Source organism: Stigmatopora argus, chromosome 21 (genome assembly GCF_051989625.1).
Source record: "Stigmatopora argus isolate UIUO_Sarg chromosome 21, RoL_Sarg_1.0, whole genome shotgun sequence".
NCBI lineage: Eukaryota > Metazoa > Chordata > Actinopteri > Syngnathiformes > Syngnathidae > Stigmatopora > Stigmatopora argus.
In genome coordinates this window covers 7577489-7596953 of record NC_135407.1, presented here as the reverse complement: position 1 = coordinate 7596953, position 19465 = coordinate 7577489, and the positions used below count along the sequence as shown (strand labels likewise).

The 19465-nt window shown below is 47.1% G+C and overlaps 6 protein-coding genes across 8 annotated transcripts; 3 read left to right on the top strand and 3 right to left on the bottom strand.

Moving 5' to 3' along the window:
• Positions 1 to 329: 329 nt before the first annotated feature.
• On the bottom strand, positions 330 to 2741 carry psmd4a (proteasome 26S subunit ubiquitin receptor, non-ATPase 4a). The gene is made up of 10 exons (XM_077590530.1): positions 2599 to 2741; positions 2089 to 2229; positions 1852 to 1966; positions 1701 to 1787; positions 1535 to 1603; positions 1232 to 1447; positions 1002 to 1110; positions 802 to 933; positions 666 to 718; positions 330 to 606 (listed from the first exon to the last, which is right to left on the bottom strand). Exons 1-10 carry the CDS (start codon positions 2622 to 2624, stop codon positions 436 to 438), a joined length of 1119 nt encoding a protein of 372 aa, XP_077446656.1. The 5' UTR covers positions 2625 to 2741; the 3' UTR covers positions 330 to 435.
• A 224-nt stretch (positions 2742 to 2965) lies between these two features.
• On the bottom strand, positions 2966 to 6746 carry LOC144067006 (phosphatidylinositol 4-phosphate 5-kinase type-1 alpha-like). The gene is made up of 13 exons (XM_077590472.1): positions 6520 to 6746; positions 6235 to 6257; positions 5803 to 5889; positions 5600 to 5730; positions 5395 to 5512; positions 5157 to 5309; positions 4772 to 5071; positions 4499 to 4689; positions 4244 to 4327; positions 4108 to 4156; positions 3962 to 4046; positions 3699 to 3857; positions 2966 to 3548 (listed from the first exon to the last, which is right to left on the bottom strand). Exons 1-13 carry the CDS (start codon positions 6557 to 6559, stop codon positions 3499 to 3501), a joined length of 1470 nt encoding a protein of 489 aa, XP_077446598.1. The 5' UTR covers positions 6560 to 6746; the 3' UTR covers positions 2966 to 3498.
• Positions 4453 to 14034, top strand: hcn3 (hyperpolarization activated cyclic nucleotide-gated potassium channel 3). 3 transcript variants are annotated; one of them, XM_077590470.1, is made up of 10 exons: positions 4453 to 5733; positions 7424 to 7645; positions 7732 to 8005; positions 9139 to 9639; positions 11622 to 12051; positions 12123 to 12284; positions 12578 to 12796; positions 12863 to 13009; positions 13254 to 13494; positions 13568 to 14034. In XM_077590470.1, the coding sequence occupies exons 4-10, from the start codon at positions 9194 to 9196 to the stop codon at positions 13786 to 13788; spliced, it is 1866 nt and encodes a 621-aa protein (XP_077446596.1). In that variant the 5' UTR covers positions 4453 to 5733; positions 7424 to 7645; positions 7732 to 8005; positions 9139 to 9193; the 3' UTR covers positions 13789 to 14034. The 3 variants fall into 3 exon arrangements, with proteins under 3 accessions (XP_077446596.1, XP_077446595.1, XP_077446597.1); XM_077590469.1 differs by lacking the exon at positions 4453 to 5733 and adding an exon at positions 6981 to 7140; XM_077590471.1 differs by lacking the exons at positions 4453 to 5733; positions 7424 to 7645; positions 7732 to 8005 and having other exon boundaries at positions 9027 to 9639.
• Positions 7148 to 8189, bottom strand: ecm1a (extracellular matrix protein 1a). The gene is made up of 3 exons (XM_077590473.1): positions 8036 to 8189; positions 7730 to 7968; positions 7148 to 7623 (listed from the first exon to the last, which is right to left on the bottom strand). The coding sequence occupies exons 1-3, from the start codon at positions 8100 to 8102 to the stop codon at positions 7420 to 7422; spliced, it is 510 nt and encodes a 169-aa protein (XP_077446599.1). The 5' UTR covers positions 8103 to 8189; the 3' UTR covers positions 7148 to 7419.
• A 384-nt stretch (positions 14035 to 14418) lies between the features above and the next one.
• On the top strand, positions 14419 to 17221 carry ndufv1 (NADH:ubiquinone oxidoreductase core subunit V1). The gene is made up of 11 exons (XM_077591085.1): positions 14419 to 14490; positions 14998 to 15094; positions 15163 to 15245; positions 15313 to 15483; positions 15555 to 15738; positions 15795 to 15984; positions 16058 to 16270; positions 16337 to 16503; positions 16570 to 16651; positions 16777 to 16922; positions 17000 to 17221. Exons 2-11 carry the CDS (start codon positions 14999 to 15001, stop codon positions 17075 to 17077), a joined length of 1410 nt encoding a protein of 469 aa, XP_077447211.1. The 5' UTR covers positions 14419 to 14490; position 14998; the 3' UTR covers positions 17078 to 17221.
• A 151-nt stretch (positions 17222 to 17372) lies between these two features.
• LOC144067376 (zinc finger and BTB domain-containing protein 41-like) lies at positions 17373 to 19276 on the top strand. The gene is made up of 5 exons (XM_077591086.1): positions 17373 to 17557; positions 17815 to 17910; positions 18187 to 18302; positions 18370 to 18513; positions 18612 to 19276. Exons 2-5 carry the CDS (start codon positions 17826 to 17828, stop codon positions 19038 to 19040), a joined length of 774 nt encoding a protein of 257 aa, XP_077447212.1. The 5' UTR covers positions 17373 to 17557; positions 17815 to 17825; the 3' UTR covers positions 19041 to 19276.
• Positions 19277 to 19465: the final 189 nt, after the last annotated feature.

The window sequence follows — 19465 nt, the reverse complement described above, 5'->3', positions numbered from 1 at the left end:
CACGTCACGAATAATTTTGACACTTTTCATCCATGTTTTATATTTTCATTTAAATGTAAAATAAGGACTCTTGTCCTTGGTTTAAATGAATCTACAGATTACATTACAATTTAATCTGATGATTGAAAATCTTAGCTCACACTAAATGCAATATTAGGCTTTTTTTTTTTTTTAATTAATAGTTAACCTATGTTTGGATTATCTCCAGCAAATTCCACTGTGACCCATATTTCAAAAATCAGTCCAAATTGTACCATATCATTTGCATACAGTTAGCTGGGAAAGCATCAAGCTCATAGAATACCCGAATAAGGACAGGCACTGAAAAGTAATGAACGGATTGTTGTTTATTGGGATGCTTTTAGGTGTCAGAAAAATGGTGGGAAATAACATCGTCATGTTTAATTCTCGTTGTTTGACGTATAAAGTTTGTTTTCATTTTTTCTTCTCGTCATCTTTTTTGCCTTCAGGCTTGTTGCCCGTTTGAGAAGCCAGGGAGCCCATGGCGTTGCGGATGGCTTCGTTGTTGGGGTCCACACCGGGCAGGTTCTCCAACACGCTTTGCAGGAACTCAGGGTCCTGCATCACGTCGTAGTCGTCTTCCTCCTTGGGTAAGAAAAAGCTATTAGCTCGTCGGCAAGGGACAGAAAATGCTTTTTTTTTACCTTCACAGAATCCGTTGCTTCCATAGGAACACCGGTGTCCATTTCACTGTATTCTGTTTTATGAATTGACGGAGTGGGAAAAAAAAAAGGTGAGTGGTACTGGAACATTACAAATTACAGTTGACGGGGAGCCAACCTCCTCCGGCGAGGGACATCTGCATGGCGTAGGCAATCTGCTCCTCCTCGGTCATGCTGCTGAAATCGGGTATGACAGCGGCACCCGTCTCAGGCTGAGAGACGGACATCTTCAATAAAGCCTCCTCGGATTCTAAAGAGGACGCAATTATTTCAGGTGCTGCTTTTCCAATTGCAGTAAGTGGCGAAGGCCACGCCTACCATCTACGGCGGGCATGGGCACGCTGCCCTCCGCCACCGACGCGGCCGCGGCTCTACGGGTCTCCTCTTCCTGCCTCTGGCGCTGCTCTTCCATGGACACGCGCAAAGCCTACAAACACAGGTGAGACCTTATCACCTGACTGGAATTTCTTTGGTTGAGTTAAAAAAAATAACAACACTGCACACTTTTCACCAGGCTACCCATGTCATGTCTGTGCGGGTAGGCTTACCAGGGCGAGCTCCGGGTCGGCGCTGGGGTCGACCCCGAACTCAAAGTCGCTGGCGCCAAGGCCCATCATGGAGCCTCCTTCGCCGGCCAGGATGGGAGAAGAGAGCAGGGCGTCGGCCAAGCTGGGCCCCGGGGGCACCGTGACCAGGTGAGAGCCCGCACCCTCCTTGCCGTTGAGCGTGTTGATGAAGACGGTTAGTTTCTCCGTATTCAACTCCTGAGGCCAAACAATCACGTAGCAAGTTAGGCGCATTTCGGGGTTGATTTTGAGTATCCAACAGGCAGGAAAGAAAGGTTTGCTCACTTCTTCTCCAAAGTTAATGATATCCACATTCACTTTCTCCTTTTTCAAGCGTTTAGCCATTTTGACAAGCTGTACCACAAAAACAAATGACAAATTAAGAGTCCAGTTGTGCTGTAAAAAAATATTAAAAGAAAAGGGAAATAACAGAGGCTAGCCTAGAACTCACTTCCTTCTCATTGTCCTCCACGGGACTTCCCACAAAGGCAATGATCCTCATCTTGTGGTTTTTGCCTTGGCGATGCTTTAAAGCCAGCTACGTTAGAAATGACGCATTAATTCCGCTGCATGCGTTGTCGTCAAATTCCAAAAGTACTCACGTGAGCCACTCGAATGCCCGTGCAGAAGCAGATATTTCCTCTGGGTTGGACAGCATGAAGCTTGGACAAAATGCGTCCAGAGTCTGGCGTCAGGGTGGTCAGCACCTCACAGTTACTTGGAAAAATAATAATTGAGTAAACTCTACACATCTCGATTTACACAGATTCCATCATTGGATGTCCTTTACCGTAAATGGGAGACAACTAGTTTATTTAATGTGGCTGAAAACGTCATACTTAGCCATAGTGATGAGCCCCACGTTATTCTCAGGGTTGCTGCGTGTTTTGGAGTGACACACAATGTTGACAGCGTCTTGCTGGGCTTGAAGCCTTGTCGGAAGAAAGTCGCCATTTCGCATGTATTCGCTGTTGTCCACGCTGTTGACAAAAACAAACAAAAATAACATTTGAATAGTGGGGATTCAACATAGGGTCAAACAATTGAACATGTCAGCTATTCTAATAATAATGCGGGAATGTGACTTCCAAATTAAGAAAACGACGGAAATTCAATATGATACATTACGAGATACGTGTATTTTGACAGTAGCGTAATGTTAGCTGCTAGCATGAGCTAAATGACTCAGCCGCCGCTAGTCATCGGAGTGTGAAATGCTATTTTCCAACCTGAGCTACTCGGATACAAACGCCCCATTTATTACCAGTTACCTTAAGCTAAAACGTCTAGTGTCATAAGAACAAAAGACAGAAAAAAACGCGTTATAATGAAAACAAAGTTCTCCTTACCAGACCATAGTACTTTCGAGCACCATTTTGGAAAAATCTTGTAGCTATCCAGCATCGGTTTTTACAAACTCACACCCAATTGGGCTTTACTAAGCAACACCGCCTCTGATAGGTCATAGTTTCTTCCCCTTTGTCTGTGGTTGGTGAATATATTTCTTTAGTAACGTCACTGGTCTCCACAAAAAAGAATCATCTGATTGGCCCTGTCTCACCAGCTTATCCGTGATTGGAGGAGCGTAGACGTCACTTGTTTTAACCGATTGTTGAAAAAATATTCTAATATAGTATTAAACAAATATAAATTGTCATTTAGTTTATATAGATTTAAAACAACTTAAAAGATAAGCAAGCCATATCACATAAAAAAACGATTTATTTACAAAAATATGGTTAATATGCAAAAAAGCATACAGTAACACACTGTATCACATATACATGAACCTTTTAGGTCCATTTATTAGATTTTAAAACATAAATTATTAATCGCCCCATATATTGATTATTCTCACTAAATCTCAATGTATTGCACCCTTTGCAAAGCATGTAAATATACAAAACATTGCATTGTAACTCTCATAAATAACTCATTCACATTCTTACTGTTGGCACAGTATACCGTGTTAGACCAGAGTATTACAATTGTAAACACATGCTGGAGTAAAAGCTACAAAAAATAGAAATGGGAAATTAGCATACATTATTTTCAACGTAGAGATAATTGCATATTGGCACCGAATCCACTACAGGCTGTGCCATTTCTTGTCCCAAAGCGATTAAATAAGTCTTTAAATGAGACTAAATAACGCTAAACTGGAGGTTAAAAACATCTTTGGTTGCCGGTAAATGCGTTCCTGATGAGACGTCTCATCATCACAAAGGCAGTATTTTTTTGCCACGTCGTCATCCAGTGTTTCCGTTCACCACTTCAGATTTCGTTTTTTCCTGAGCTCCTGCCCAACAAAAAAAATAACATTTAACTCTATGTACCACAAACGTTTACTAATACCTATACAGTACAATACACTTTTACACCACTAGAGCACGCCAGTCATTGCACTAGAACACAGATGACAAACTCCATGAAACATTTCAGTTCTTACCATTATCTTGCCCTGACTCCTCTTTGCCTTCCGAGCTTTTGTCAGCATTGGCAACGGTCTCTGAATTCTGATTCTGGTTCTGGTTGCCGCTCTGTTCTGGTGCGCCACTCTCGGACTTCTTTAAACTACTGTGGCGCCTCTTGGATGGTGACGTTTTCACTAAAATGCAAGATAGCGCAGGGTGGAAGGAAATCCAAAGTTTGAAAGATACCATAATACAACTTGGAGTCGTGTCAATACACCGATTTGCAGTTCATTCTTACATTGGGCCTTTTTGAAAACCGTGTTGCACATGAACCTTTGGAATCGGTCGGCGTAGAAATCGGGTCTGTGCACAGACACCGTGTCCTGAAAGATTCGTCATAACTCGTTTAGGAGTCATTCACCGACTTTTTAAGCGTAAACGTACCGCGTCTTGAACCAGCGATTTCCACGTGTGCTCCAGCATCTTCATGAATCTGCGAGATAAAGTGTAGACTTGGAAAAAAAAAAAAAAAAAAGCTCTAAACACTCAATATTTGAAGAGCGTTGAAAGCACCGTTTACCTGTAGGACTGCAGAATGTCAATGATGCCAATATATACCAGCAGTCTTTGTCCTTTGGAGTTCCGAGCTGGAATTCCTCCCGTGCTGCCAGGTCAGAATTTCAACGTGAACATTTGGCAAAATGCATTTGAATGGTAGACACGGATATCATTTGGAAGTCTGAAGTGTTGAATTTCACGCATCCTATCATTTGTTTCGTAGAAAATGTCCCAACGCAAAGACTTTTTTCTCCACTGGACTGGAGCGGACACTCACGGGTCGTGGCTTCCCGGCGATCCTGCGTCCCTGGCTTTGGCCTGAATGGCCTCCATTGGCGTGCTGTACAGGAACTTCTGGTTATGCGGCTTCCTCCTTTCGGCCGCCTGCTCCGTCTCTTCCCTGGCCCGGTCCACCTCGTGAATCCCCAGCAGGAGACTGTAGTCCATGATCTTGAAACTCTGTAGCACCTGATCAAAAAAAAAAGTTTGACGTCTTTACCGGAAGCGTTCCACCAATTTCTACAAGCCCGGCGCAGCGTTGGACCCTCACCAGGCAGTCCCGCTGAACAGTCTTGCAGAAGGCGTTGTACATGTCGGCGTCCAGCAGCATCCCGTCCGACATGTCTTGAAGAAAGTCCAGGTCCTTGAAGGTGGGCGTGGTTTTGGCCCGCTCTTTACTGGAGGCCCGGCGGTTGTACGTGGAGCCCTTCAGGTCGAACTTGAGGTGCAGCTGAACCGTGGAGGGCAACAGGTTATTCATGACCACCAGGCGGATGTTCTTGCCGTTGGCTTGGATGCAGTAGAGGCCGTAGAACTTGGGTAGGAGGGTCCGCTTGTTCTGGTTCAAGTTCTGGATGATGACGAGGAGAAAAATTGGGGGGAAAAAAAACAAGTGAAGCAACTGGCATTTTCTACGCCTTTCCTTTTTGGCCTACCATGAAGTATCCGGGAAGCAGCTTCTGCAAAAATTCGGCTTCCTTGCGTTGCACCGTTTTGATGATGAACTGGTCGTCGTTGGAGAGGTAGAAGAGCGAGCCGCTGGCTCCCGGGTTGGACAGCTCGATCAGGTCCTCGCTGCACAGAGAACACTTGAGGGAGAACACGCCGGGCCCGTTAGCTGTTTTTCAAGAGAAATGCCCACCCCCCCCCTCAAAAAAACTAAATCAAACGTACCATGTAGTCGTCGGGCTGGATGCAAAACATATCCCTGAAGTAGCGAAAGGCGAGGGGAGCGTAGGTCTTGAAGCGGAAATCTCCGTAGTGGTGCGCTGGCGTGTGGCTGCTGCCTTCGCTGCAAAAGTCATTCCTTTTGTTAGACGACTGCTTTTTCCAAACATCCAAGTCCGAACATCGTGGACTCGGTTCAAGCTGGACCCACCCGGGAAAGTAGATGCTCTCCACCTCTTCGAAGTCCTGCAACAGCACATCTCGCTCGGTTTTCTGGACCAAGCTGCAAACCGTGTGCGTGATTCCCAACTGGATGGACCCTTGGACCGCCCACGACGGAGTCTGGTGAGTACAACACACAAGTACTAATTAGCAATGCCCGAGTTGGATACCGCGGCCGAGCACTCGTCTCACCTTTTTGTAAACGGTCTCCCCGGTCTGACCCACTGCGTGGTGACCGATGGTTTTCTTCACCACCGGAGGTGGACTTGTGCTCGGAATCTAGCGGTAAAGACGACGCGATCATAATTTGCTCACAAGAGAAACAAGCAGATTTGCAAGGTTGCATATGGTTTGGTCACTTTTCCAAAATTTAAAGAGTATTGACCAAAAACTGAGTTTGCGAGTTAGTACTTTGGTGTCTTGGGATACAAGTTTCATTCATTTAGTGAAGCCAAACACTTTTAAATGACTAAAAATACCATTCATCTGGTCACCGCAAGGAAGTGTAAAGTATGCTTTGGTGATCGGGATAAAGCACACATTTTGAGCTCGTATCTCAAGGGCAAGGCGCTAATCTCCAAACCCATTGAGAGACACTAAAGTTCATCCCCGCAAAAATCTTACCTCTTTTCTGGCTTCAGCGGAAGCTGGAAAAAATGAGGAGATCGTGTCAAAAAGTATTGATAGAAATGAAGACATAAAAAAATAGTTTTAGGGCAGCTGGGCCAAGGCTTGACACACCTTGTAAAGCCGCTCAACAACTTTCAACAGTATTGATTCTGGAAATAACTTTCCAGGAAACATTTTCTTAACCGTTTTGGTATATGGTTTAATCATTGTACGTTGACATAAATACGTTTTCGTAAAAAAGACAGGTATACTCGCTGTTTATGATGACGTCAGACTTACTTCCAGGGAGGGTCTGCAGCTCCTCCGGAGCTGTGGCCATTCCAAATTGGGCTAAGCTTTTATTTTTTATTTTTATAAAATCGCCGGTGACATCAAACAACTAAAACAAGACGAAAAACTAATCCATGCCGATAAAAAAGTCATGTTTTACGGTCTAAAACCCCGCCTCTGTTTTCTCGTTCATAAATAAGAATGTAACGCGGAAGTGGTTGGCGTTTGTCGTACAAACAAAATGAGAACCAAAGTTCGAGCTGACGTTTTTCTATTTTTCAAAGTAAAAGTAATTAACTAGAAAAGTGGCCTAAACCGACCTGGGGGACCCATTGTGCGATAGAAAGTATGGACGAAATGCGTGGAATCGATATAAGGGTGTTAAAATATTATTTTTAATGCGTGTATCTTGTTCAAAGGCATGGAAGTAGGCTTAAGAGATTTTTATTTTGAAAGTAAAAGGGTGACATAAGGGAAGTGTGCGTACACTTCTTTATTTGACGATCATTCAACGTTTGTAAAACAACTTCTCAGAGTGGAAATGTTTTGTTATTATATTTTGAGGCACAAATATGCATTCGGTGTTGGGTTTAAGTATGCATTTGAAAAGAAGTAAAGACACATGGCAAGGTAAACATACACAAAAATGAAACAGTTTATTATTGTGAATATATGTTGAATTACAGTGAGAATACCTTTTTATATTAAAAAAAATCTGCTAAAATGTACAGTGATCAAGTAATTAACACGAATGAGTAGCAAGGAACTGATAGGAAAAAAAAGTGAGATTAATACTCATTTACGTGATACAAGAAAGTTCCTTTGATTACTTTTTGGAAATGCATGATGGTGATTGGCTCTAAGCACTTCATTTTGGTATGTCCTCATTTGGAATATTTTTTTCTGCCTTTAGCAAGCATTCACGTCAAAGACAAAGCCGGGTTCGAAAGGCATCGCGGGAGCGCTGTAGCCCGGCGTGGCTTCGTAGTCCGGGTTGGGCAGCTCGCTGTCAAAGCAGGTCCAACGTTCCTGCCCGTCCATTCGGCAGCACTCGTAATGGGCCGTCATGGTGCTGAACTCTTCCATGCAGAATTGGCTCAGTGCCTCCTTCCACTGACCGCCAACAACACAAAATGTAGGAAATGAGCACTTAACCCGACTTGAACCCTATTGAAAATTCCCGTTGCCTTATTTTTTTCTTATGTGGTGTCGGACTCACAGCTTGCCCGGCGCAACAGAGAGCGGCCGCTTCCCAGTTGTCCTCCGGCAGACCGCAGCAGCCGGCGTACCAGGACTCCAGGCGGTTAATGGCCTTGCCGCGGCGCTTCAAGGTTCCCGCGCCCGACCTCGGGAAGAAGCCGTCGGCGTACCTGGGTCGACCTTGGCCCCGGCTGCAGATGTTGGCCAAGTTACGGGTCACGGGTCGGGCCGGCGGGAACGGCACGTCGACGGACTCGGCTGGAGAAACGGGACGGACGGGTGGACCTTCACCAAGGTACATTTTGCAATGACTAATGATCCTTACCGCTGAGATTGGCGTGGAAGACAGTCAGGAGAATTCCAAACGCTTGAAGGATTCCGATCCGAGTCATGGTTGAATTGAGCGAGTGGGATTTTTGGCGCACGCTCTCGACGATTCGTAGACCCGCAGTGCAACAAGTTGCCGAGGAGGCGGCCCTTATGAGCCCGGGGGCGTGGGAGCCTTGCGGGGGGGGGGCGTTCTTGGCCGTTTATCAGCGTGTGTCAATGAGGGCAAAGTTGAGCACTCATTTCATCAGTATATATTTTAAAAAGAACTAAAATAAATTAGAAAATGTAATGAGTATAAAAGAAATACCCGAGTGAAAGAATTGAGACTATTGTGAACTCGAAATGTTTCATGCCAGTTCTTGTTATCAACTGACTCCCCAAAAATGTGCTGACTGCCGCAAACAAGGAGGCAGAAAACAAGTCCTCCCGTGCTTGCGAAACCGAGCCTTCCTCCTCCCAAACAAGGTCACGTTAAACTCCGGCGAAACATGCCAACATTGTCTTTTTCTTCCTCCAAAATGAGTCAGCGTGTGCAGATGCTTTGTTTTTGAATTTTGTTTGATCATGATGATGGTGTACTACTACACTTTCCCTGGATTACAACCCACTTGAGTATTGACTCTCTTGATTGGTCGAGGTAACTCAAGCATCTGTGTTTTGGGATCAGAGTGCATCTCAAGAAGGTTGGAATGTGATATCCCATCCCGGGTCTGATTCAAAGTTATGGATGAATGGTCGGCGACGGTCGTCCGATCCGTTTGACCGGGAGGGCCGAACCTACTCCCGATCAAAATGGATGGCGAGGTCTGGCCCGGCGGTCGACGGCCCACGAGTTAAGTGGGTCGCCCCCTAATGAGTAATTGATGCCCGGATCGGTACGGCCCGACCAGAAGGTCTCGGCAATTTGACCTGCGGACGCCTGGCCGCTCGCGTTAGAGGGAGGGGGGCGCGAGGGGGAGGGATGCCGGCAAGCCGATTATTCAAGGCTACTTGATGAGCTCCTGCCCGGCAATTTGCGTCCGTCCCGAGCCTGCCGTCAGACAATCGCCAGACTTTTCTTAACCCCCCCGCCCTTTATTTTTTTTCCTTATCTCCCAGGCAGTGAAGAATGACAGGCGTATTCTGGAGGTAAAGAGACACCTGGCCCGTCAGCATGAGCAGCCCATCCAAGAGCCCGGGCCTCGCCGAGCACGGAGGCGAGGCGCCGCGTTTCCGGAGCTGGAGCGGTCTGCGCCTATCCCGCTGGAGGAACGGCTCCGGGAAGGCCGGCCGACCCGGGACGCCTCCCGACAAGCGCGCCGACGTGAGCCAGACGCTCTTCTCCTTGGTCAAGACTCACAACGACGACTACGCCGCCGACCCCGACGGACCGCTGGACGCGAGCGGGGGCGACGAGGACGGGGACGAGGAGGACGGCGAGGGCGCGCGGGCCGAACGGACGGCCGCCACCTTCCTCCGACGGCGCCTGGGGGCCATGCTGCAGCCCGGAGTCAACAAGTTCTCCTTGCGCGTGTTCGGCAGCCAGAGGGGCGTCGCCGCCGAGCAGGCCAGGGTCAAGTCTTTCGGGGTGTGGATCATCCATCCCTACAGTGACTTCAGGTGAGCAGAAAAAAGAATTTGATACAAATGGATGAAAATATATAATTGTTTTTTTTGTCAATTTTTAAGTGAACTCATATTAGTATTTTCCTTTTAGAAAACGGGATTTAATAGAGAAAAACTGAGAGTGCTTTTAGGTTGCACACCCAAAAACAGCTGTCAGCCCTAAAACACATCTTTTATTTATACATAGTGATATATTGTCAAAGTGTAAAAAGAGGTGTTAGACCTAAAACAATCTAATATGAGTACCACTGCCAATGATAGACATCTCGCCCGTTGATACCATCACCAGTTAAAATGCAGTCATACCATCTAAAATCCTACAAAGACTTGAAAACAAACTGCAAAAATTCCTTTTTACTGACTTGAGCGAGCCAAAAGAGCCCAGTACAAACCTAAAACCAAAACTTGTCCCAACAGGTCCGAGTAGATTGAGTGTGCTATAAGGCGATGAAGGGATTTGATTAGTGATACAGTATATAGGACAAGATCATCTGGATTATTGAAGCCTCGTGACGAACAACCTCAGCACCCCCCCCCCCAGACTCCCACCGCTCCTTCATTTCCGCCTCCGGGTTTTTGCGGGGATTGGCCAAAATCTCTCACTGCGCTTCAGCGTACTCGCTAATAATAGCCGCTAATTGAAAGTACGGTCAGCATGGTGGAAAATAAGAATGATTCCAATCTGGCATTATTACGCAATGGGACGCAGACAGCTGCGCCAGGGATTATTGGGCCGGCGTTTGCCTTATGCCGCAAACTTGACGCTAAAGTGGAGCCGCCGGTCAGATGGCGCCGCCGCTTCATTTGGCCGTCATCCAGAGGTGCGCAGAGGACAATGGCAAATGGGAAATGGGAAATTGGGGCCGCCCGACGGGGGAAATGAAATGAAATGAAAAGTGGCCATGCGGCAGGGCTTTTTTTACGTGGCAATCTGACAAAACGCCTCCTTTCCCAAAGACTCCTCCCACATTATTATCAACATTTTTACAATTAGGAATTGATTTTAGTGCCCTCATGTTTTTTTTCTTGGCAAACCAAATACTATTGGCTTATCTTCATAAAAGCACCAGAGTTTTTTTTCACGCGGCTTATTTGAAAATACCATTCATTTACAACGTCAGTTTCTTATATAATATATATATATATATTCATTTTACTACATCTATCAAAGGTAGACTGTAATCCCATAATCTATTCATTTTACAACTGAAGTAGTATATATATATATATATTTCCTTCATATAGTCTACTAAAAAAATCTTTATGAAAGTAGAGTTAAATTTTTGAGAAAACCGATACAACATATTTATAATACAATTATTATTATTATAATTATTCAAGCTTCTTTATTCGACCGGCTGTGCATTGGTTGACCTGCCATTATTTTTTTAGTCATTTAGATTTGCTATTTTTTGTTGCAGACTTGACAGTCCTGATATCTGAATAGAAGGCGAGTACCACCCAATCTATTTTTGGGGTCACGCTCGAGCGGCTACGAAAGCCAGACGTCTTCGGCGCCTCCGCGTCATCTCTCGCAACACGATGCCGACAACATCCAGACGTTAACCACCCGCGCTTCCGACAACGTCCATCACATCCTCTTTTGTCAATAGCCCGACGTCTAATGAAAAAGATTCTTCGCCACGTCAGCTTGACGGCTGGAAAAAGAATCTGGGAGGAAAAGCGGGAAACTCGAAACCGTTTGCGCGAGACACCGGAGACTTGGACGGCCACTTGTAGGACATGTTGCGGTTTCGCGTGTTTGTATTTGTTGACACCGGGCCAATGGGCAAAATGAAAAAAACTGCAGGCGGTGTCACTCGCGCTCGGACAGGTGGAACGGTCACCGCGCTTTGAGATCCACCGACCTAAACCCTAGAGAGACGGCCCGCGTAAACGAGTATTTTTTGGAGTTTTGCAAATGAGCCGTGGCCATATTTCTAGCGTCGATGCTAACCAAAAGCGCTTCCTTCCAGGTTCTACTGGGACCTGGTGATGCTAATCCTGATGATGAGCAACCTGGTCATCCTGCCCTGGGGCATCACCTTCTTCGAGGACCAGAACACCGTCCCGTGGATCACCTTCAACGTGCTCTCCGACACGCTCTTCCTCATGGACCTGGTGTTCAACTTCCGCACGGGCATCCAGGGTGAGGACAGCCACATCGTGCTGGACCCCAAGTGCATCCGTCTGCAGTACCTGCGCTCCTGGTTCCTGGTGGACTTTGTCTCCTCCATCCCGGTGGACTACATCTTCCTGGTGGTGGACCTGGAGTCTCTCCAGGACTCGTCCGACGTGTACCGGACGGCCCGGGCGCTGCGAATCGTGCGCTTCACCAAGATTCTCAGCCTGCTGCGACTCTTGCGCCTGTCCCGCCTCATCCGCTACATCCACCAGTGGGAGGAGGTACTGTCGGCCATCTTTGGCAGCGCCCCGAGCCTTGCTCTTCCTCCTCCTCCTCCTCTTCCTCTTTTCAGATGTTCAACATGACGTACGACCTGGCCAGCGCGGTGGTGCGCATCGTCAACCTGATCGGGATGATGCTGCTCCTGTGCCACTGGGACGGTTGCCTGACCTTCATGGTGCCCATGCTGCAGGACTTCCCCACCAACTGCTGGGTGTCCAAGAACGACATGGTGGTCAGTACACGGACGTGGAAGTGCAAACCATTGAGTTGAATGGAATTGAATTGAATGCCTCTATTGTCATTATACAATGAGTTTTAAAGCTCTACCATAAATAAGTAGTCCTAAAAAGATGGATATACAATAAAAATGAAGTCATAAAATTGACTCAAGTGGTTAGCAGCATGTTATTGAGGTAGCTCAGCTGTTTTAGTCTGAGATAAAAATGTACGTAATATTATTTCCTAAACTTTGGTTGGCGATTGTGGTTCAATCCATTGGCCTGAGCGTATTTCTGTCTATTTTAGAACGCCACGTGGCACATCCAGTACTCGTACTCCCTGTTCATGGCCATGAGTCACATGCTGTGCATCGGCTACGGCGCCCACGCTCCGGAGGGCCTGAGCGACGTGTGGCTGACCATGATCAGCATGGTGGTTGGCGCCACCTGCTACGCCATGTTCCTGGGCCACGCCGCCAACCTGGTGCAGTCTTTGGACGCCTCCCACCGCCAGTACCAGGAGAAGGTGATGTTGTCAGATTTGGCAGGCTCTGAGCTTTCTTCTCATTTTTAAAAAAATCTTTTTGTCCAGTATAAGCAAGTGGAGCAGTACATGTCCTTCCACAAGCTGCCTTCAGACGTCAGGCAGAGGATCCACGACTATTATGAGCAGAGATTCCAAGGCAAGATGTTTGATGAAGACAGCATACTGGGAGAGCTGAGCGATCCGTTGAAAGAGGTGAGACCTTTTCTTTTTTTTAGGGGTGGGGGTCTTATAAGTTCAATTTTTCCATTGTAGCGACGGAAATGTGTCAGCAGGGGGCGATAGAGGTCAGGATGCACCTGCTGGAAACCCCAGTTGCCTTTCCTTCCTTTCATACAAATAATTATTGGTTTACTTTAATCTGTGGAACCTGTGAATAACTCCAAATAATGGCAACTCCAAATAATCCAATGAAATTTGAATCTTCCTAAATGTCCAGGAAATAGTCAGCTACAACTGCCGCGGCCTGGTAGCCAACATGCCCCTCTTCGCCAACACCGACCCTCACTTCGTCACCGTCATTCTCACCAAGCTGCGCTTCGAGGTCTTCCAGCCCGGCGACTACATCGTCCGAGAGGGAACCCTGGGTCGGAAAATGTACTTCATCCAGCACGGCACCGTGGTGGTCACGCCGCGAGGCAGCAAGGACGTCCGACTCAACGACGGGGCCTATTTCGGGGGTAGGCGCTTCGCTTCCAGCGTGGCCAATTTGCCAGGCGCGCCCATCGACCGTTCTTTTTTTTTTCCCCCCAGAGATCTGCCTGCTGACTCAAGGTCGACGCACGGCTAGCGTGTTGGCCGAGACGTATTGTCGTCTATACTCGCTGAGCGTGGACAGCTTTAACGAAGTGCTGGAAGAGCACCCGCTCATGAGGCGGGCCTTCGAGAGTGCGGCCGTGGACCGACTGGGTCGGGTCGCCAGGAGGCCCAGCCACCAACCTAATCCAACTAACGAACCTGTTTCTTCCCTTTGAATCATAGAGAGGAAAAAAAAAAGGAGCAGCAAAACCAAGCAGACTCGTGAGCAGTGGGGTAAAAATACGTCATTACTATTCTAGTGATTCATTTTCATTACTTTTAATATTCACTTTTTCTTGTTATTTTATTCCCCCAAAACCCATCCTACTATATTTGCCGTTGTGTAAATAAAGTCCAGTATTTATTAAAATATGGTATTGAATTCAAGTCCATGGTGTAAATAAACTATGATACTTCTGTAAGTCCTTATGCAGACATTTTTATATTTTTCTATTATACATATTATGCATATTTTCTGTATTGAAAAACTGCTTCTTTTTTTATTTATGACCTGAAACGATTAGTTTGGAAATAGGACTTTAGAAAGATTTGTATTTTATTTTGAAAAATTGCAGCAGATTTTGCAAAAGGTGAGCTGTTAATGTCACTTTCTGTTTGGAAGAGGAAAAGCTTTATTTAAAAAAAAAGTAGCTCTTAGGTGCTTGTTAATTATAGATTTAATATTAGAAGAAAGTCAAACTGAGCTCAGTAACGTCAGCAGAGCGTGTGATTTAATGTAATAAAAAAACAGTATTTGATCAATTACAGAAAGCATATTAAAAAAATACACACGTCCCCGTCAGCTCAGACACAAATGACCACTTCCGGAATGTGAGAAGCACTTCCTGCGTGGATTTCATAAACGGGACGAAGAGCAGGTACGTCATGTTTTGCAAAGGCGAACCTAGTATATTCCCATTTTCTCTTGTTTAATATCACTATCTTTTGATTTGAAAACAACGTGCTCTTTTTGTATGGATGTTTGAACACTTGGCCGCGTTTTTTCCTTATTTGGCTCGCGCAAGGTTATAAAAAGTCCGACAAGCATCACTGGCTAGCGCTAGCCGCGCTGTTGTGGAGGTCACTGTCATATGCGAATATAATAAATGTAACACAAATTGTGGATATGATTACAATGCCGCAGATGACTGCAATTGCTAATACAGCTGGCGTCAAAGTCAGTAGTGGAAATGCACCTGGTAAATGTTTTCTAAGCTCACCTGTGTCATAACAAATGTAGATGGGTTTTGTAACAGTGACATGGTGAATGAACACTTACAATGATGTGGCACCTTAATGAACTGAAAATCATGTCTTGACAAATTCTATTAGGATTTAGGATCATTTAGTACTGCAAAGTTGCATTTTTTTAAAATGTTCTTTAGGATGCTGTCGTTGTCTCGGGCTGTTGCAAGCGGGGTAGCCCGCGCCCCAGCGGCTCTCAGTCAAGGGCTCATGGTCCGATTCAACAGCACAGCTCAGGTACCTTCTGTGCGTTTATACAAACACGAAGACAATATCTCAATCTGTCTTTGTCACGTTTTCCCCAGAGTCCTCCCAAGAAAACCACCTTCGGGCCACTCGCAGATGAAGACCGAATTTTCACCAACCTCTACGGCCGCCACGACTGGCAGTAAGCACTTTTGCCAAATACCGTTTCCATATTGATATTCGGTTGCACTGACGCCCATCTGCTTCAGGTTGAACGGCGCCATGAAGCGAGGCGACTGGTACAAGACCAAGGAGATCCTCCTTAAGGGCGTGGACTGGATTCTCAACGAGGTCAAAGTGTCGGGCTTACGCGGGAGGGGCGGTGCCGGATTCCCCACTGGCATGAAGTGGAGTTTTATGAACAAGCCCAGTGATGGCAGGTGGGAAATCTGCACGGCTGAGTATTTTCACTACGCCATTCATTAAAAAAAAAAAAAAAAATCTCCCTCAGGCCAAAGTATCTCGTCGTGAACGCTGACGAAGGGGAACCGGGCACGTGCAAAGACCGGGAGATCATGAGGAACGACCCCCACAAACTGGTGGAAGGCTGCTTGGTGGCCGGCAGGGCCATGGGGGCGCGTGCCGCCTACATCTACATCCGGGGGGAGTTCTATAACGAGTCGTCCAACTTGCAGGTTTGCTCGTATGAAATAACGCTATTTCTGCAACCCTCTAACCTCCCCTTGTTCAGGTGGCCATCAACGAGGCGTACGCGGCGGGGCTCATCGGCAGGAACGCCTGCGGCTCGGGCTACGACTTTGACGTGTTCGTCATGCGCGGCGCCGGCGCGTACATCTGCGGCGAGGAGACGGCGCTCATCGAGTCCCTGGAGGGGAAGCAGGGCAAGCCGCGGCTCAAGCCCCCGTTTCCCGCCGACGTGGGTTCGTATCCGGACGGACCGCCGTGCCGGAGAAAGCCGAGCGAGCGTCGAATGAATGTTCCCGTTCCTCGAAGGCGTGTTCGGCTGCCCGACGACGGTCGCCAACGTGGAAACGGTGGCCGTGGCGCCCACCATCTGTCGCCGCGGCGGCTCCTGGTTTCTCGGCTTCGGCCGGGAGAGAAACTCGGGCACCAAACTTTTCAACATCTCCGGCCACGTCAACCACCCCTGCACCGTGGAGGAGGAGATGTCCATCCCGCTGAAGGATCTCATCGAAAGGCACGCGGGTACGTTCCGCGCTCACCCTTCCAACCCTTCAAGTTTCGGGCTAAACCGCCCCGTTTGCGATACAGGCGGCGTTCGAGGGGGCTGGGACAACCTGCTGGCCGTCATCCCCGGCGGTTCGTCCACGCCTCTCATTCCCAAAAAGGTGTGCGAGGAGGTGCTGATGGACTTTGACGGCCTCCTCCAGGCTCAGACCGGCCTGGGCACGGCCGCCCTCATCGTCATGGACAAATCCGTACGTCCGGTCGGCGTTCTGATGCTCCTGTTCCATTTCTAAAAAAAAAATTTGCTGCCTTTTCAGACGGACATTATTCGAGCCATCGCCCGCCTGATTGAGTTCTACAAGCACGAGAGCTGTGGCCAGTGCACGCCTTGCAGAGAAGGTCCCAGTTGCCGTTCTACTTATGCAATCCATTGGCCAAAAGCTAAACTAGCGACTCGCTGATGGTCAATGAGGAATTGGCGCTACGTTTTGTGTCGGGCTAAAATGTCTTTTCCGCTCATGAAGGGGTGGACTGGATGAACAACATGATGTGGCGCTTCGTTCAAGGCGACGCGCGGCAGTCCGAGATCGACATGATCTGGGAGATCAGCAAGCAGATCGAAGGTCACACCATCTGCGCTCTGGGAGACGGCGCCGCCTGGCCCGTTCAGGTCAGAGTCACTTAACCTATATGGGCGTCATTTTGAGGCGCTTGCTTTTCAAACGCTACGTTCTCCTCTCATTTCAGGGCCTTATCCGACACTTCAGGCCCATCATGGAGAGCCGAATCGCCCAATTCAAGCAGCAGAAGCAAGCTAGCGCTTAAAAAGTCTGCTGGCTCTATATCCTTTGCCTCACTTGCTCAAGAGCCCAATGCTTGTGTTGTTCACGACGTATTTACAAAGAAACGACATTTTTTTGTTGTCCTTGTTGTCCCATGGAAATGTCAATAAAGTTTTATGAACCTTAATTTCACTCTCATATTGTATGTAATCAAGCTTTCTTACTTTATATGACTATTAATGCTGTTTTTGCTTCCCAAAACATGTTAAAGCTTGTTAGCAAAACAAATTGCTTAGGTCCAATCTTTAAGAATAATTAATTCATACTCTAGCCTATAGAAATTATAATATTGGAAATGACAGGCCAGTGGAAAAACAAGTACGTAGACTTAAATTGTGTCATGGCTTTCATATGTCGTCATAATATTTAGGCGGAAATCTCGCGAGAGTTCACTGCACGAGTTGACGGCGTTTGGCGTCACGTGACCCGGATGAACAACACTTGGCGCCACCGCTTCACAGCGGTAGGAACACAATCTATGTTTTTCCTATTTGTACCTGTTATATCTCGCCTATTTAATTGCGAGTGAATGAACCTTACATGCTGACTCGTGCAAATGGTTCATTTGATAAAATATTAAGGCGTTCTGCTATCTTTTTGTTCGTTGTTTACGGGTTTCAACTAGCCATGTCCACCTGCTTTCATGACTTGCTAGTTGCTAATGTAGTCATGTATTGTTTAATGTTGACTTTAATCTACACTTCCGTGTGTCGCGTGAAGCGGATAAAGCCATGGACGTGTTGGAGAACGCCGTTGTGAACAAAACGAACCCGGGGATCAAGTCGGAACCTTCTGCGACGCCCGTGATGAAATTCCGTAAGTAGACAACTACACTACTTCAATAGGAAAGTGCTCACATTTTAGCTTGGACTAAAATAACACGTACTTTCAATAAACAAGCTTCATTTTAATGCACAACTCGTCACAGTGACCTCGACGTCATTCACAACTACTGCGTAACGAACAAAGGAACGATGGTGAACACATCCACAGAAGCAGATACCCTTTGAAAAACATCTAATGTGCATTTTACAAGCCAGATTCGACAGCAAGTTGTGCTTAATTGACCGTAGGCTGCTGTGTGTGCTTCAGCTTCAGCGGAAGATCTGCACTGCCCGCAATGCCTCATCACCTTCAACAGCAAAAAGTCCCAAGAGACCCACGTGAAGAGGACTCACCCGGAGCAATACACCTCGCAGCTGGTCAAGGTAAACGTCGTGGATATCTCGATCGGGCAACTGTCGTGCTATCGGCGATCGCTCCATCTTTCCGCAGAACCACACGCTATTCTCGTGTTACAAGTGCGATGAGAGTTATGCCTCTCCCGAGGAACTCGCCGCCCACAGGGAGATCGCCCACCAGGGTGACAACGTGCCCATCTGCCCCTCCTGCAACAAAGTCTTTCCCAACTATAGTTTGGTGAGAGCCACAATACATTTAGTCATTCATTCGTAGGGAGGCGCCGTGCTGATTTTTGAGAATCCCACCATACCAAAATGCCGTCTTTTTGGCCGCAGCTCTACCAACACAAACGGCACGGCTGCACGGGAGAGTGGGAGTGCGGCGACTGCGACGTGCGCTGCCAGGCCCTCCTGGAATTTCACCTGCACTGCATCCAGGAGCACGGCGGCGAGGTGACGGAGGAGGCAGAAAGCGACGGGCGCTCGTGCGTCGTCTGCTGGCACCACTTCCGCACCCACGAGGGGCTGATGAGACACCAAGAGAGGGTGGAGCGATCCCGGGTCCGGCCCGTCGCTAGACCCCGCGGTGCCAAGAGGAGGAGGAGGAGGAAGATTGAGGAAGACGAGGTTAGCCAAGGGCAGCAGGAAGAAGAAAAAGAGGAGCTGAAGATCCCATGTTCCCATGAAGACTGCCGCCTGACGTTCCCGAGCATCGACGCCCTCAGGGTGCACAAGAAGACTAGGCACCCTCCCAAAAAGCACTGAGTGACCACTTTGCTTTCCACTCTCCACTGCCACTCTCCCACTTTACTTGATGGCAAACTTAATGATCTATGAGCATTATTTAATTTCATCTGGCGTTTTTTCCCGTTGACTTTTTTTTTAACGGAAGTCCTGAAATGATTATTTGATTGACCAGGACTTGTAGTTTCTTAACAGGTTATTCACAGGTATTGACAACAGCCATTTGTCTTTATTATTAAACTGTTTCCCTGAAATTATTACTTAGTGAATGAAAACTTGTTGACACAAATATCCTACCACTTGCTGTTTGAGATATTTTCTTTTTCATAATTAGTTGACTGCAATTTCTAACACTTTTCGGATTTTGCTATGGACATATTTTATATAACATTTAACATGTTTTTTTGTCAAAACAATTTTAAAAACAGTGACCTATCCAAGGGGAA

Bases quoted from the DNA above. Each gene is read 5' to 3' on its own strand.
- hcn3 (XM_077590470.1), top strand. From the start codon at position 9,194: ATGAGCAGCCCATCCAAGAGCCCGGGCCTCGCCGAGCACGGAGGCGAG. The intron at 12,285-12,577 runs GTCAGTACACGG...TGTCTATTTTAG, and splicing joins TGTCCAAGAACGACATGGTG to AACGCCACGTGGCACATCCA. The intron at 12,797-12,862 runs GTGATGTTGTCA...CTTTTTGTCCAG, and splicing joins ACCGCCAGTACCAGGAGAAG to TATAAGCAAGTGGAGCAGTA.
- LOC144067006 (XM_077590472.1), bottom strand. From the start codon at position 6,559: ATGGCCACAGCTCCGGAGGAGCTGCAGACCCTCCCTGGAA. The intron at 5,310-5,394 runs GTACGTTTGATT...TTCTCCCTCAAG, and splicing joins TCCAGCCCGACGACTACATG to TGTTCTCTGTGCAGCGAGGA. The intron at 4,328-4,498 runs GTGAGTGTCCGC...CTGACCTGGCAG, and splicing joins TCGCCGGGAAGCCACGACCC to CACGGGAGGAATTCCAGCTC.
- psmd4a (XM_077590530.1), bottom strand. From the start codon at position 2,624: ATGGTGCTCGAAAGTACTATGGTCTG. The intron at 934-1,001 runs GTAGGCGTGGCC...CGTCCTCTTTAG, and splicing joins GCCCATGCCCGCCGTAGATG to AATCCGAGGAGGCTTTATTG. The intron at 607-665 runs GTAAAAAAAAAG...TTCTTACCCAAG, and splicing joins AAGCAACGGATTCTGTGAAG to GAGGAAGACGACTACGACGT.
- ndufv1 (XM_077591085.1), top strand. From the start codon at position 14,999: ATGCTGTCGTTGTCTCGGGCTGTTGCAAGCGGGGTAGCCCGCGCCCCA. The intron at 15,246-15,312 runs GTAAGCACTTTT...CATCTGCTTCAG, and splicing joins TACGGCCGCCACGACTGGCA to GTTGAACGGCGCCATGAAGC. The intron at 16,652-16,776 runs GTCCCAGTTGCC...CCGCTCATGAAG, and splicing joins GTGCACGCCTTGCAGAGAAG to GGGTGGACTGGATGAACAAC.
- LOC144067376 (XM_077591086.1), top strand. From the start codon at position 17,826: ATGGACGTGTTGGAGAACGCCGTTGTGAACAAAACGAACCCGGGGATC. The intron at 17,911-18,186 runs GTAAGTAGACAA...TGTGTGCTTCAG, and splicing joins GACGCCCGTGATGAAATTCC to CTTCAGCGGAAGATCTGCAC. The intron at 18,303-18,369 runs GTAAACGTCGTG...ATCTTTCCGCAG, and splicing joins ACACCTCGCAGCTGGTCAAG to AACCACACGCTATTCTCGTG.
- ecm1a (XM_077590473.1), bottom strand. From the start codon at position 8,102: ATGACTCGGATCGGAATCCTTCAAGCGTTTGGAATTCTCCTGACTGTC. The intron at 7,969-8,035 runs GTAAGGATCATT...CCGTTTCTCCAG, and splicing joins CTTCCACGCCAATCTCAGCG to CCGAGTCCGTCGACGTGCCG. The intron at 7,624-7,729 runs GTGAGTCCGACA...GTTGGCGGTCAG, and splicing joins TCTGTTGCGCCGGGCAAGCT to TGGAAGGAGGCACTGAGCCA.